This window comes from Protopterus annectens, chromosome 14.part0, assembly GCF_019279795.1.
Source record: "Protopterus annectens isolate FY-2018-M chromosome 14.part0, PAN1.0, whole genome shotgun sequence".
Lineage (NCBI taxonomy): Eukaryota > Metazoa > Chordata > Ceratodontiformes > Protopteridae > Protopterus > Protopterus annectens.
In genome coordinates this window covers 27,607,881-27,624,670 of record NC_056748.1, presented here as the reverse complement: position 1 = coordinate 27,624,670, position 16,790 = coordinate 27,607,881, and the positions used below count along the sequence as shown (strand labels likewise).

Below are 16,790 nucleotides of genomic sequence, written 5' to 3'. Positions count from 1 at the left end.
TCATACCCCCTATGCAGGCTAGCCATGTCTTTTTGGAACATGGCTCTAGAATTGCAAATCGAGATTTAAGCACAGTTCCTGCCAGGCAAGGAAAACACGCTGGCAGACAACCTAAGCAGAAATATGACAGATCCACACGAATGGAAGTTGCATCCTCAAGTTTTTTCAAAGATAATTCAAGCATGGGGAAGGCCAGACATAGATCTCTTTGCCTCCCACAGAAATCACCAATTGGCAAAATTCTGCTCAAGGACCTTTGATCCACAGGCTTGGAAAGTGGACGCACTCTTTCATTTGGACAACAATGACAGTGTATGCCTTTCCACCTCTTCCTCTGCTGCCCAAAGTTCTATTAAAAACCAGAGCAGACGGACCAAAGATGATTCTCATCGCTCCAGACTGGCCAAGACAACACTGGTACCCACTCCTGAGGAGCCTAACGCATTCCCCACCATGGATCCTGCCTCTAATGCCTCTTCTACTGACTCAGCACAACTTCAAAGCTCTTCACAGTCAGCTGAAAACAATCTAACCGCATGGAAGATTCTTTAAAATCACAACAGACCCTACTCTCCAAGGAGGTACAGGATGTCATTTTGGAGGCCAGAAGACCTTCTACTAGAAAAGCCTACTCCGCCAAATGGAAACGGTTTTGTGCTTGGAATGAGAAAAAGGGCCAGAACCCTGGAATACTGAATTTACCTCAAATATTACAGTACCTAGCTGAGATGCTAAGCAGTTGACTTTAATTCTCTTCCATCAAAATCCATGCCTCAGCCATTTCTGCAGAATACAACACTGATCCGCTTTATTCTCTCACCCCCTCTTAAGGCAGTTCCTCAGAGGGGCTAAGAATATAAAACCCCCAAGGAAACAGCCAGTACCTGCTTGGGATCTCAATTTCGTTCTAGAGAAACTGACTTTGCCTGCTTTTGAGCCAGCTGCCTCAACAGAACTGCAATATTTGTCCTGGAAAACAGCCTTCCTGCTGGCTATCACCTCAGCTCGCAGGGTTTCGGAACTACAAGCCCTCATGGCTGTGCAGCCTTTCATCATTTTCCATCAGGACAGTTTCCTTATGAACCAATCCTTCCTTTATGCCAAAGGTAGTATCCAGGGTAGCCTTGAATCAGGCTATCCACTTGCCTACCTTTTACCCCAATCCTCAAAACAAAGGGGAGAGACTACTACATTCCTTGGACATTCACAGACAACTACGTTATTATTTGGACAGAACAAAGCCTTTCAGAAAATCAGAGCAACTCTTTGTGTCCTATGCTACAGGGGCTCAAGGGAAGCCTATTTCCAAACAGACAATCTCAAAATGGATAGCCCACTGCATATGCTTTTGTTACTCTTTTCATGGTAAAACTGTACCTGCAGGCATCAGGTCTCACTCCACAAGGGACACAGCTACCTCTGCAGCTTTCCTCAGGGGGGTTCCTACCAAAGATAATTTGGAAGCTACCACTTGGAGTTCTGTGCATACTTTCTCCAAGCACTATCACCTGCCTTTATACTCCAAATCTAGAGCAGGTTTTGCAGGGCATCCTGGCTCCTCCTAGTTCCACCTAGTGCCTACCACCCCTTTTTTAGCTTTGGAATTCTACCCATCTGTTATGACTGCAGCTGTATGCATGATGAACATAGTATAGATGTCCTTCAAGGATGCATCTGCAGTCCTTTCAAATGGGTTGTCCTGTCGTCAGGCAGCCCTTCGGTCGGCCGGATTCCAAAGTCTGGGTCCGGCTTCGGCTGATGTCGCACTTCACCCGACGTCATCTCTGCTGGTCTTCGGGTATAAAGGCATCAGCCGACGCCATTTTCCCCAGTCTTTCTTGCCGCGTGGCGCCCGAAGCAGAAGCTGTTCGCAAGTGCCGGTCGGTCAGATCCAGAGATTACTACTACCGAATACTACGAAGACTTCTAAAAGCTAAGTACCCCGTTGGGGACTCTTTCTTGCCTCAGCCGATGTCAGAAAAAGTGAACAACTGTTTAACTTGTGGGAAACAAATACCTCATAAAGATTTCCACTCTTACTGCTTACCTTGTTTAGGCCCAGACCACGACGTAGCAGCCTGTTTAGCCTGTGCTTCCTTCAACTGACGAACGCTTAGGCGTCGGTCGGAGTTTGCTGAACAGTTTTTCGGCTCAGATTTTGCGTACATTATGCCGTCGGATCCTCCGACTACTCAAATTGTTAAGAAACGCAAAGAAAAGGACCGACACTCGCGGTCCGCGGTTTCGGCCGAAACCACGGTTAAGCAAACCGCGAGTGTCTCTGTTTCGGCCGAAACCGAGCAAACGGGTCAATCTTCAGCCGAATCCATGACTACTACCGAGGCCCCTGCTACCCTAGTTGAATCGGCCTCTGAAATTTTACCTACTAATGTGGTTTCTCTAGAATTATCGGACACCATCCCTTTGGATGTCTCTACCCCAGCACGTGGTGCTGCTAGGCCTCCTGCAGCCATGTCTATAAAGGCCTTTGCCAGGGCTAAAGCAGCCAATACTGCTAAGTCTGTATCTGTTAAGCCCCCCTCTCACAGGCCCAGTTCCAGTTCCCAAATGCTTACTTTGGCAGAGGATCTCATCTCTTTAATAAGAGGATCCCAATCTCACCCAGACAGGGCCTCTCAACCTCCAGAAAAGAGACCTAGAGCAGAGCCCCCTGAGCCAGTGTCCTCAGATGACTCTTCTGATGATTCAGACAATACAGACCATCCAGAGGCCCCTTTTTCTACTTATGAAGACTCCGATGCTGAAGAATCTATCCCTTCTGCCTCTCCACCAGAGGAATTTTCCTTTGGGGAAACCTTACATGCCATGAGAGAACAATTCCAATGGCAGGGACAAGATTTCTCAGATTCAAGAAAAAGGCTTAGGACCTTTCTACACTTACTGCAACATAGGCCCTTGGCTATACCTCCAGTTCTTCCTGTTGTGGATGATGCATTTAATGATGCTTGCACTGCTCCTGATACTTTACCTCCTGCCCCTGCCAAGCCTGATAGGTTTTACAGGGTACCGGACACTCATCACCACTTATACAAGGCTCCTCTTGCAGATCCTGAGACTATCTCCCAGGGGCCTAAGGCAGTAGCTTCGACCTCAGCGAAAAACCCTCTCCCTTCTGAAAGGGAATCCAGGTCCTTAGAGATGGGGTAAAAAAGTATACACCTCTGCTACTCTCTCAGCTAGAGCTTTGAACTGTCAGTTTCATATGATCCAATACCAAGAGTTTATGCTTGATCAGTTAACTAAGAAACTGTCCTCTAATGATTCTTTAGATAAGAAATATGTTTTAGAAATGGTGAATAACATACAGCAGGTTAGTAACTATTCTTTAAAATGTGGCTATGATGCACTGGAGGCTTCATTTAGATCAGCCATGACTGGCACAGTTATAAGAAGGCATGCATGGTTGAAAGAACAGGTCTTGCCGGATCATGTTAAAGCAAAGATATTTGATGCTCCTATGGATAAGGTCAGTCTATTTGGTTCTCCTGCCCAACAAGTAATGAAGAAAATGGAAGAGAAGGCAAAATCTGTACAAACAGTTAAAGATTTCTTACAGGTTCAGCCCCCAAGGTTTAGCAGGAACTGGCCTTCCAAAAATTGGTCCTTTCCAGACTCCTCTAAATCTCAGAGAGGCAGGAATAGACGTTCCAGAGGCAGAAATCAATCCAGAGGAGGTGCCTACAGGGGACGCCAGTGGCAAGGCAATAACCAACGAGGCACAGATACAACCACTACCACTGCAACAGGACAATCACAGTGACTTGGCTCTGACGCCGCCTACCAGGGAACCAATAGCAGCACCCTTAGGCGGAAAGTTAGCCTTATTCTCAAAAAATTGGCACTATATCACAAGAGACAAGTGGATTTTGCAAACTATAGACCAAGGCTACAGGTTTCATTTCCACACCTTACCAGTAAAAAGAGGAATGCCAAACCTACCACCAAATCAAAAGACAGAAGCTCTAAAACAAATAGCTCAATTAACAAAGATGAGAGCTGTGGAAAGGGTACCACCTACAGAACAGGGCAAGGGATTTTACTCCAGACTCTTCCTAGTACCAAGAAAAGAGAAAAGTTGGAGACCTATTCTAGACCTGTCCGCTTTAAACACATTCATTATTGTTCCAAAATTCAAAATGCTGACCCTACAGCAACTTCTTCCCATGCTGGGCAAGGAGTGTTGGCTGGTAACTCTAGATCTCAAGGAGGCATACCTGCACGTCCCCATATGACCAAATTGCAGAAGATACCTCAGATTTCTTGCAGGATCAGAGCATTATCAATTCTCAGCATTGCCCTTTGGCTTATCTACTGCACCCAGAGTGTTCACGAAATGCCTGGCATCAGTAATCGCTCATTGCAGGCTACAGGGAATCCAAATTTATCCATACCTGGACGACTGCCTGATACAAGCGGACAACAAAAGCAAGCTGACACAAGACTTACAAAGAGTCATTTGCTTACTACAAGCCCTGGGATACACAGTCAATTTAAAAGTCAAGACTGATACCATCCCAAACAAGAACATTCTTGGGTGCAGAATTGGACACAGTAAAACAGATGGCATTCCTAACTGCAGAAAAGCAAGAACAACTTCCTCTTTACTTCTTGGCATTAACAAAGCAGAACAAACTAACAGCAAGGAAAGTACTGCAGGCCTTGGGCTTCATGGCATCCTGCATTATCCTGGTCCCCCATGCCAGACTGCATATGAGAAAGCTTCAGTGGTACCTAAAAAATTTATGGTCTCAACACAGGCACAGCTTGGAAACCGAAATACCACTAATCCCATGCCTGAAACAAGAGTTCCTATGGTGGGCTCAGGCATGCCAGTCAAACCCAGGTTTGTCCTTCCACAACATTCAAGCAAGCCAAACCATCACAAATGATGCCTCGGACCTAGGTTGGGGGGCCCACATGCTGGACAAGTGCATTCAAGGCTTATGGACTCCGGACCAGCTGCACCTGCACATAAATCAAAAAGAAATGCTGGCAGTAAAACTAGCAATCCAGAATTTCAGACCATTCCTCAAAGAAGGCCAATTGATGATAAGGACAGACAACACCACAGTCATGTGGTACATCAACAAACAAGGAGGCACTCATTCATACCCACTATGCCGAATGGCTTTGGACCTATGGAATATGGCTCTGAACTACAACATTCAGTTACAGGCAATATTTGTACCGGGAAAAGAAAACATCCTAGTAGACATGTTAAGCAGAACTACCTTGGATGCTCACGAATGGATGCTACACCCGGACATCTTCAAGGCCATCACAAAGAAATGGGGAATGCCACAAATAGACCTATTTGCATCCCCACTCAATCACCAGCTCAAGAAATTCTGCACAAGGACATACCACCCACTAGCTTGGAAGGTGGACTCTCTATCCTTCAGTTGGAAAGGCCTGACAGCATATGCATTTCCACCTTTTCCTTTGATTCACAAGGTACTACTGAAAATCAAAGAGGAACGTCCAAGGATAATTCTGATAGCTCCAAATTGGCCAAGACAACATTGGTATCCATTGCTGAGGAGCATGTCTCGGGGGGAAACGTGGGCTCTGCCCCTGATTCCTTTGATGTTAACTCAGAGCGACTACAACATCCTGCATCCAAACCTGAAAACTCTGCGACTGACTGCCTGGAACATTACATAAGAACAACTAACCCAGACTTATCCCAAAGGGTTAAAGACATTATCCTTGAGGCCCGCAGACCTTCAACAAGAAGGAACTATGCAGGAAAATGGAAAAGGTTTGTCATGTGGAGTACTGAAAGAGGGAAAGATGTGTCAAAGATAGATATTGCCAACATCCTGGAGTATTTGGCAGAGCTTCTCCATACAGGCCTGTCCTATTCCTCCATCAAGATACATGCATCAGCTATTTCTGCAGAATACAGCTTCGATCCCCCTGTCTTCTCACATCCTCTACTCGGGCAGTTCCTCAGAGGAATTAAGAATGTAAAACCTCCTAGGAAACCACCCTTACCAGCGTGGGACTTGAACTTTGTGCTAGAAAAATTGACACTCCCTCCATTCGAACCAGCAGCAACAGCAGATCTTCAACATCTATCCTGGAAAACTGCTTTCTTACTGGCAATTACTTCAGCAAGAAGGGTTTCGGAACTACAGGCTTTAATGGCAGTACAACCCTTCCTAATCTTCCATCAAGATAGTGTCCATGAGAACTAATCCTACATTTATGCCTAAGGTGGTATCCAGAGTGTCTCTAAACCAGGCAATCCACCTACCTACCTTCTTTCCCAATCCACAGAACAGGGGGGAAAGACTGCTGCATACTTTGGATATACATAGACAGTTGCGCTACTACCTGGACAGAACCAAGAGCAATAGAAAAACTGACCAGCTTCTAGTAGCTTATGCAACAGGAAGGGAAGGAAAAGCAATTTCCAAACAGACAATCTCCAAATGGATAGGAAATTGCATAAGATTCTGTTACTCCTACCATGGAAAGCAAATTCCACAGAACATAAGGCCTCATTCTACAAGGGCTACAGCCACTACCACAGCTTTCTTACGAGGAGTGGCTACCAAGGACATTATTGAGGCGGCTACTTGGACCTCCGTGCATACATTTGCCAAGCATTATAACTTACCTCTATACTCTAGATCCCGAGCAGGGTTTGCCACTGCTGTTTTGCAAGGGATCCTGACTACACCATAATTCTTCTTCCTCCTCCCCCTAGTTTGGCTATGGTATTCTACCCATTTGTAAGGACTGCAGATGCATCCTTGAAGGACATAGTACAGTTTTGTACCTACCATAAATGTAGATGTCGAACAGGATAGCATCTGCAGTTAGGATTACCCACCCTCCTTCCCCTCTGTGGTACTCCTAGGGTATTTACCCACCTAATAGCTAGCTGGGGGGGATCTCTTATGGTGTATTTGTTTGTATATATGTACATACATGCTTATTTTTTGTGGTTGCCTTCTACTTTTTTGGAAACATTGGCATTTACCCAAAATTTTAGCTTTCCAAGAGGGCATCTGGCATCTGGGGCAAGAAACACTGAGGAAAATGGCGTCGGCTGATGCCTTTATACCCGAAGACCAGCAGAGATGACGTCGGGTGAAGTGCGACATCAGCCGAAGCCGGACCCAGACTTTGGAATCCGGCCGACCGAAGGGCTGCCTGACGACAGGACAACCCATTTGTAAGGACTGCAGATGCTATCCTGTTTGGACATCTACATTTATGGTAGGTACAAAACTGTACTTTTTGTACCTACCATAAACGTAGATGTTAGAGTGCTAATACAGCTGCAGTCCAGGTTTCCCTTCCTCCTTCCCCTCTGGAACAGGCCTAATGGCTAACGCCTCCTCATACAACCTGATTGGGGTATTCTTTTATGGTGTATTTGCTTGCATCTACTTTTTTTTGATTATACTGCATTGCATTATTACATAAATTTATGTATTGCCTTCCTTCTGGGGGCACCTGACATCTGGGGCAAGAAAAACTGAAGAAAATGGCGTCGGCTGGTTCTTTTAATACCCCTGTCGCACTGACGTCAGGGAAGAAGCGACGACAACCAACGCCGGACCTAGACTTTGGAATTCGGCCGACCAAGGACCTGCCCGACGGCAGGAAAACCCATCTGTTATGACTGCAGCTGTATTAGCACTCGAACATCTACATTTATGGTAGGTACAAAACTGTAGTTTTGCTGAAGCTGCTGCTGATATGTTTAAGTCCCTTCAGGATAAGGGCAAGGCTTTATAGGAACTTTAAACGTGTTTGTTTCTCCTGTGCCTGAATTTCAGAGGAACTACCCCAATAAAACCACTTTGTTCACAGGCAGTATCGCCCTCCTCCTAAGCCAAAAAGGGGTAACAGACTTTCTCCTCCTGCTAAGGCCTCTCAGACTTTAGTGCCTCGGAAGTCTCCTTTTCCATATAAACCAGGTGCTGTCTGACTTTCCTATTCTTCCCAGGCACTTTCCTCTGTTTGTTTCTGTCTCTCTCTGTCTCCCTGTTTGACTACAGCTTGCTCAGAATTCCTTGGTCCTGTCCTTTATTTGCTGCCAGAGTCCCAGGTACTCTGGTGTGGAAGGTGGATCCCATCTCTTTTTCTTGGAAGGGAATGTTTCTTTATGCTTTCCCTTCCCTTCATTCCAAAAGTCCTGTTCAGAATTCCACAGGATGCTCCCAGAATCTTGGGGACTCCCTTTTGGCCAAGACAGCAGTGGTTCCCCCTTCTGCATTTAGCCAAGGGCAGTCATCACAAGTTACCTCACAAGGTGGACCTACTCACACAGGACAAAGGATCACTCACCCATTCCCCATTTGTCCAGTTTTCAACTGATACTGTGGGTGATAGATGTCTGTCCTTTTTTCTGAGGATGTGCTCAGGGTCCTGCAGGAGACCAGGAAACCCAATACTAGAAAATCTTATTTATCCAAATGGAAGAGGTTTTCTGGTTGGTGTCTTTCTTGAAACGTGGATCCAGTTTCTGTGGACACTCCTTTTGTTCTTCCTTACCTGTGTGAATTGCTCAGTGCTGGTTTGGCTTATTCTTCTGTTAAGGCTCATTTATCAGCTAGATCTGCTTGTTTGCCTTTAACTCCTCATTTAGCTTCTAGATTTCAGGTTAAACAATTCCTAAAATGCGTCCTTCATATTAGGCCTACCAGGCAGCCTGTTCCCTCCACCCTGGGATCTTAATTTTGTTTTGGGGAAAATTAACTCAGACTCCTTGCAACATTATTGTTGAAAGACTGTTCTTTTGTTAGCTCTTAGTTCTGCTAGACAGGTGCCTGAGCTTCAAGCCCTTCTGGCTTGTTCTCCTTTTTTGGTGTTACTTTACCTTTCCTTTATGCCCAAGGTGGTTAATGAGTTGTCCCTTAATCAGTCTTCATTAAACCACTTTTTTTCCTTCTCCACGATCTGCCATTTAGAAGGTGCTGCACATGTTGGATGTGCATAGACAACTCTGATTTTATTTGGAAAAGATTAAGGCTATTAGGAAATCTGATCAGCTCTGTTTCCCTTCATCCCCAGATCCTTGGGATTAGCCATATCCATGCAAACTATTTCTTCTTGGATTTCAAAAGCTATTTCCTTTTGTTTTTAAGGCTCATTCTACTAGGGCTGGGGCTTCTTTTGGTGCTTTTTTCATGGGTTTGGATACTAACTCTATTCTTGAGGCAGCTACCTGAACTTTTGGTCATACAGTTACTAAGCACTATAAGCTGGATGAAATCTCCAGAGCTAGAGCTGGTTTTGCTAGGGCCATCCTTCATGGCTTCCTAGAGGGTTCTGCTGGTCTTTTCTCTGCTACAGTTTCTTCCTGAGCTTTGGCATTCTCCCTAATGGTATGAAGGCTACAGTAGTGAAATGGAAGGACATAGTACAGTTGTGTAAAATCTTACCATAATGGTAGATGTCCCTCTCTTTACTGTTGCAGTATTCACTCCCACCCTCCACCTCCTGGTCCATTTCTCATCTGGATGTACTGATTACCTTTTTCTTTTCCTACTGGGGCTCTCAGTTCTGAAGATGGTACATCTGGATGTCACCTTTATGCCCTATGTTACACAAGGAGCATATGTGTCGTGATGTATGTCATACCTTAAAGGAACCTAAAGGCTTGAGTATATGGGCTGGATGTCGGGCCACCCTTGACAGGGGATCCCCAATGTAATGAAAAGAATACTGCAACAGTGAAGAGAAGGATGTCTACTGTTTTGGTAAGATTTTGCACAACTTTACTTTCCTTTTTCCTTGTGTGCCCCTCTTATTTCCTTCAGCACTCACATAGTTATCCTTCAGAGAGAAAATCAGCCAAAATGGGGGAAGAGAAAGCTCTTTAGCTGAATAAGGTGATAAGAGATATATTTTTTTCTTTTTTAATGAAAGCACTTTGCTGTAAAATTAACCAAGAAGATAGCTAAAGTAATGAAAGCACTTTGCTGTAAAATTAACCAAGAAGATAGCTAAAGTTCTGTAGATAAATCAGAACCTTTGCACAACATATTTTTCTGCTTGGAATTCTGTGCCCAGATGCATTACTCAGCCATTTAGCCACCAGGTTGACAAAAACTGTTAACCCAAAATACTAACCAGTATTTCTTTTGCAATCGAGAGAAGGTGAAGTTTTGTAACAGCATATGCAGTTCTCGGCCATCTGTCCACAATACCATAAATGTCTTCCCTTGCAGAATCATCCAGGGGTGTGTTTCAAATAAGTACCAACCTACTACTTTTGTGCAGGTTGGGGAGTGGTTTTGTTTGTTGACATGCATTAATGACAGACTCCTTCCCTGGCTGCACCCATGACCTGTCAAAACAACATGCTGCTGCTGTTCTGAAAATGCATGTTTGGCCATTGACATGCTGTTGAACACAGAAGTACAGACCAGTCACAGTGTACACATTTTGAGATATTCTACAAAAAAAGAGAGTCTGATTTGATGCAGACAACCCCACTTTTCAGTCTCTGCTACCAATTTCCAACTGGCTATCGATATGAAGTGTTATGCACACAGTTCTACCAAAAGCAAAGGAAGCCAGAAAGTGCCATCTGTGTAGGTTTGCTACTTTTTTCTGTGCCAAAAACTAGAGCAAGGATACAACCCTAACACCACAATCCTTCTGCCCTTTTCTGTATCCACTCCACCTACTTCCACACCCATTTTATGGTGTAAATAGCCAGATCATTAAGAGTCAGAGCAGCTTCATCATCATTTTTAAAGCTGGTTTTAGACTTGATCTCTTGCTGTAAACATGTTTGCATTGTTTTTCATTGAAAAAGTCATTCTAATGCTGCATGTCTATAAACTCTGATGTTCTGTTTGTGATGAGCAGAATATCAGAGTTTGTACAGTGCTTTCTGGATTACAGGACCCATTCTAGTCATTGCCTCAAAACATCAAAGCAGAAGCACGATCAAACATAGTACAACATACAGTAATTGCTGTATTAAATATTACTGTTAAAATTAAATCATAACATTTTGTCAGTGTACATAATAGTTTAAAGCCTTTTCTTTGTAGTAATAGCTTGGGTTATGGGGAAGTATGTGCATGTTACCCTTTCTTTTCAAGTAAGAAAATTATATTAAAGAATTTAGGATTAAGCTAATCATGGTTTCCAGTCAACTAGCAAGTCATTTCAGGTCCCAGAATTGAGGACTGACTAGTAGAGTGCTGAAGCAGCATGTGTAGTTGAACACCTTACTACAGTGCAAGTTAACTTAAACTGGGCTTTTCTTCCCTACACTTCTATAGTCAGCATGTTCAAATAATTTTGTTTTCCTAAATTAATCTTAACATGTAATGTCTGTAACTTGATACCAACCAAATATAGCTTCTTTTACGCATCTTTATAATACCGAGAACTCTAGGCTAGGTGCATCTGGGATGTTTTGCAAAACCAATCTGTTATTCCATATCACTTGCTCTTGTAATGGAGTCATAGGGAATACAGACCACTTTTTTTAAGGCAGTCAGTCTTTAAAACTTTCAGTATAGTCATCACCTCCTTAGATGCACTGGTTTTCTCAAAACCTACCGTGGCAAGATAGGTTCACTTTAAAAAGTTCCAACTAATTCGGCTTACCACTCTGGCATCTAAAATTATGCCCATCTTTCATGCTGTGTGTTTGAGATGGAGTGTGCAAGGGCAGGATTTATTACTGCACATGCAGGGTGGTGATACTTTGAGATATAACCCCAATCCAGCCCTTTTTATTTATTTAATATTATTTGTTGTTGTTTTCCTTATTTAAAAAAGTAGATATTGCAACGGTTAGTATCTGGATGGGCCCACCTCGTCATGTTTATTTAAAGTAGTGAGAAACCTGCCCATTTGATTTTATAGGACTGAATGGTTTTCTGAGTGGTCTCAATCTTAGCTATCCTTGCCATGTGATCCGAACAATGCAATTACCCCAAGAAACTCCTCTGATTGCATTGAGTAATCTTCATGGTTTAATCAAATTCCTGCACTGAAAAAAAAGTATTCATCTATCATTCCTCTGCCTGCAAATCTCTGCATGTTTTTTTAATTAAAACATAGCCTCATTTCTTACCTAGGTAAAGCTCACATAAGCAGTTCATTTGAACTCCGTAACCAGATGTTCTGACAATTAATCAAATCTGACTTGCCTTGCACTGTCCATCCCTGTGTTATTTCTTGTGCTACCAGCTTTTATGCTGCTGTTTTTCTGTGCCTTAACAATATGTGTGCTGTTTTTGTTGCTCATTTCTCTACTTTTTTCCTGATTATTCTTACGATTCTTCTGTTTCTCCTGCTGAAATGCGGTCCTTCTACCCAGCTATTCAGTGCAACAGCGGAAAAAAAAAACCTCCTCTTGTACTGGCACACCATCCAGATGGTTGGATGCACTCCCTCATACTCTAGCACTTCATTGGAAGAGCAAAAACAAAAAAAGGTCTGCCCCTTGCAGTTGCATACCAACTGTGTGCAATATACACCTCCCCTGCCCCAATGGAAGAGCAAAAAAAAAAAGTCTGCAATCTGGTACCTAGGGCTCCTGAAATGCAGGAGTCAATCAGGTCCCATTTCTGCACTCTGCCTCCACCCTCCTTCCCCACATTTTAAGAGAAGAAAACATTGTTTTCTTTTAAACTGTAGCAAGCAGTTGCTACAGTTTGTATCCCCAACAGAGTGCTATTTCGCTCTGATTCTGATTTTAGTTTAGTGTTTTTTAATACTTTTAAACTGTAGCAAACAGTCGTTAGTTCAGACCAGACACGGAGCACTATAGTGCTCTTGTTTTACTGAAAAAAAACTTTTACTTTAAACTGTTACAAATTGCTTGCTATAGTGTAGCAGGCAGTTGCTAGTTTAAACCACACCCAGAGCACTACACAGCTTAGGTCTGACCATGAATGCAATATTGCATTAAAAAGGGAAGCATGAATCAGAGTGATGGATTGGATGGCCAGTCGCACCCCCTAACACCTTGCTCCCTGCATCAGTTGCCCTAACTATGCTATGGCCAGCTATACATGTTTCATCATATGCTCTCAAAGTAGTACTAGCCTTCATGCGTGAGTGAACTTATTTTCTGTCTGGTCTGTGCAAAGTCTTGCATCAAGCTCACCCTTTCATGCAACAGTCTACTTAAGGGAATTACTGCATTAGACAGCCTTTCACTTTTCAAAAAGAAAGTTGAAATGTCTCTTTCAAGTACATAAATATACTTTGTTTAGGTGTAATGGATAATATAGTATCCTGTTTCCACCTTTTTTTGCATTTCAGGGTGTTTTATTTTGATCTGATCAGTTTTTAAAGTGTCTCATACTTGTTAGTTGGACCCTGTGATATTTTGCTACTTTTGGAGTAATTGTGAATTCACTTAGTATTGAATTTTGTCTTTACTTTACATTTGTAACACATACTCATATTTACTGCATTAGGCAAAAATAATTTTTGTCTGTTTCTCTAGTTATTTGTCTGTCTTTGACATGCTTGCCATGTGGCCAGGGTAGTGGATGCAGGAGGACTTGTTTTATGAGCCAGCCCTCCCAGTTAGCTAACAAATTACAATATGGGAAGTGCTCAAACTTAACAGTCTGTTTTTCTTAAACTAGAAATGGCAGACTGCTGTGCTAGATCTGTATTTATTGTGGATGACTTTTGTAAGGATGTTTTACCAGAAAGCCAAGTCATTTATTTTGTGTGGGAGATGTAGGATTTCCATATTAACACAGCCTGCAATGAATAAAATGTTAAGGCATACTGAGTCTGTTACTGACTTTACCACCCTTACAGGCTTACTATCCACATGGATGAAGAATTGCGTGGACTTGCTTTCACAACACTACAAGCACTGATGTTAGATTTTCCAGACTGGCGAGAAGATGTACTTTCAGGTTTTGTTTACTTCATTGTGCGGGAAGTAACAGATGTACATCCGACATTGCTGGATAATGCTCTGAAGATGCTAGTTCAGCTGATAAATCAATGGAAACAAGCTGTTCAGCTATACAACAAGTGCCATGAATATCAGGTACAAGAATATATTAATATCCTGTGTTAAAACTGGGTAAACATTACAGACTTTTTGTTTGTGTTTTTAAACAAGTCTGTTTCTTCTAGTTTGGTAACAATGTTTTATCTTCTGCAGTGGTGTAGAGTATCTTGCCAAAACACTTCTATCACACTGCAGTATGCCAACCTCTGTAAAATCGCAATCTGTTTTTCTTGAAAAGTGTTTGTTAGGAAAGCTAAAAGCATTACTCCAGCTAACATTGTGGAGTCCACCTTGGTGGGTCTTTTTTTGGGGTTACTTTTGGTTATTCTCCATTTCATTGTTTTTTTTGTTTGTTTTTTTTTTTTTTCTTGGAAGTTTCCTGCTTGGGAGTACTTACACCTTACACTGGTACACATTGGGGTGTCGTAGTACCAAGAGAACAAGCTTAAGTGTTTTGAGCCCATCTCTTTTTTTCTTGTTTTGCTACTGCCAGTTCAAGTTATGAAGTGTGTTTTAACACAGAAAAGTTCTCACTTCAGTGGTGAATCACTGAGGTCTGATAACTGTTCTTGTTGCTATTTGTACTCCAGTCTTTAAACATAATGGTGAGTACCGCAAAGTTGCAGTTGACCTTGCAAACCCTGGTGTTCATAGATTGACTGTCTTGCAAAGTTCTTCTACTGCAGGAGCATGTTCTGTTCATTCAAAAGGCCATGCGTCTCATATATTGTCAGATGCAAGTCCCAGTCTGGTTGTCTAAGAGCTTTATGCCTGGTGGCTGCCACCATATTCTTGATCCCTTGTTTCCAGACTTCATATGAGGATCCCTTAGTGGACTTTGGTTTCAAATGTCTAGACTTGGTTATGTGTTAACCATCAAGATAGGTAGTGCTTGCAGATCATACCTGTATTGCTGTAGGAACACCCCAAACCCCTCTCGGAGCAGTCCATTTTCAACCCCACAGTGTGATAGCTGCTACTGACACCTTGACCTTGGGGTGGGACATTGCCAAGGTGGGTTGATCCAAGATGTGTGGTCACAAGCCAGCTTGAACATCAACTTGTTGGTGATGAGTCGTGCATTTTACCATGCAGGCTGTTCAGGCATTTCTCCAACACAATGCCATGTCCATTCACATAGTATGGTTATAGCCTGGTACATAAACAAGTATAGTGGAACCTATTTGTACAGCCTGTGTTGGTGTTGGGAAGCTGTGAAGCTGACCCACTCCTGGGGCTAAACCATTTGTTTTATGGGCAGGCTTAGTCATCGTCTGGGGATAGACCATTTATTTGATGGGCAGGCTTGGTCATCATCTGATATCACATGAGGAATCCATAAAGTTAGTGGCATTGTGAAAGACTTGATCACTGGGGAAGCTTTGCCACTGTTCTTTTGTATGTCTGATAAACACCAGTTGTAGCAACGTCTTTTGTCTGATGTCTCCTGTGGGATAGCAAACTGAAGGTAAACAAAGGCAGAGTGTTTCTCATAGTTCCTTTTTTGGATTTAACAAGTTTGATTCCTTATGCTTTGGCCTCGTCTTCTGAAGAAGCCCCTATGTCTTCATTTCCAGTGTTGCTTGTATAGTATTTTTTACGTAACCTTTCAGGATTATAAATGATCCTTACAACCAGCAAAATGTTGATGATATTGTACAGAGCAGAAGGGAGACTGATAACGTGTGTGTGTTTTCTGTTCAGTGTTCGAACACTTTAAAGCTAATGTACAATAAATAGTAAGGAATTGTGACAATTTAAAAAAAATACACAATTTTCAGTTGGTGCCTGGATTGTGAAGATCCTAAAAATGTTAAATCAATTAGGTTATTATTGCTGGTAGTCAAAAAGGCTGTTACTCTGAAATGGAAAACAAATGTTACGCCAGATAAAATAAATGATTGATAATGAATAACCTAAGGAATATGCAGCTAAAAGCAGAATCAAGAAGTTTAAAAATCAAGATCTGATGATGTCCTTTCATTCTTCCTCCAGTGATGAGGTTTCGGATCCGGCTAGGACACATTTATTAGACTCTCAGATCCAACTCTTGAGCTCCAACTCTTGAGCTCCTCCCTTAACCCATAATGCACTGGTTACCGTGCAGTACCTTGGATCTCATTTTCATCTTCTCGTAACAGACTCTTATCTTTCTTGCAGAGCTTGGGGTGAGTTCTCTACAGTGAGTATAATTCTGCTTAATTTTCTAATAGCCTTTCCTATTTTAATCATCTTTCTCCCTTACCTTTATTTTCTATTGGATTTCTGTCACTTTAGATTCCTTGTCATTTTTTTCTGTTCTGCCTGTGATAGTTTCAGTACCATTATTGGTACTTCTCTGTTATTTACTTCTCTTTCTTTTTGACCTTAGCGGGTATTACGTTAACTGCCATTGTCGGTAGTGTTCTTTTCCAAAACAAATATATATATATCTCTCTTGGTGATCTGCCTTTCATTTTTCTGTGAATATGGCTGACAAACCCACTGTATTTAAGAGGGCAGAAGATTCTTAATTCTGATGCCACAGGCAGTACATTTGTCTGGGTGCTGCCCATCTAAATAATTTATTGCACCATATATGCTAGGTTTAATTCTAGAGCACTCAGTGATCGATCCAATAAGATCATTCTAAAAGGCTCGCCACCATCCTCCTACTTGTCTTCCTTTTCAGGTGCTCAACCCCCCCCCCCCCCAAAAAAAAAAACAACTAAAACCTCTTCAGAGACCAAAGAATCTAGGAAAAAGTCTCCTACTCGCTCTCCAAAGTCAGCTCCTACTTCAGAGCCTCCTACCA

The 16,790-nt window shown here is 42.6% G+C and overlaps 1 protein-coding gene across 1 annotated transcript in view; it reads left to right on the top strand.

Moving 5' to 3' along the window:
• The window catches only part of FRYL (FRY like transcription coactivator), a 3,917,685-nt gene that overhangs the window by 1,351,622 nt on the left and 2,549,273 nt on the right, over positions 1–16,790 (top strand). Inside the window, exon 18 of the mRNA XM_044055727.1 lies at positions 13,795–14,032. Coding sequence (XP_043911662.1) covers positions 13,795–14,032 — 238 coding nt within the window. The remainder of the gene's footprint in view (positions 1–13,794; positions 14,033–16,790) is intronic.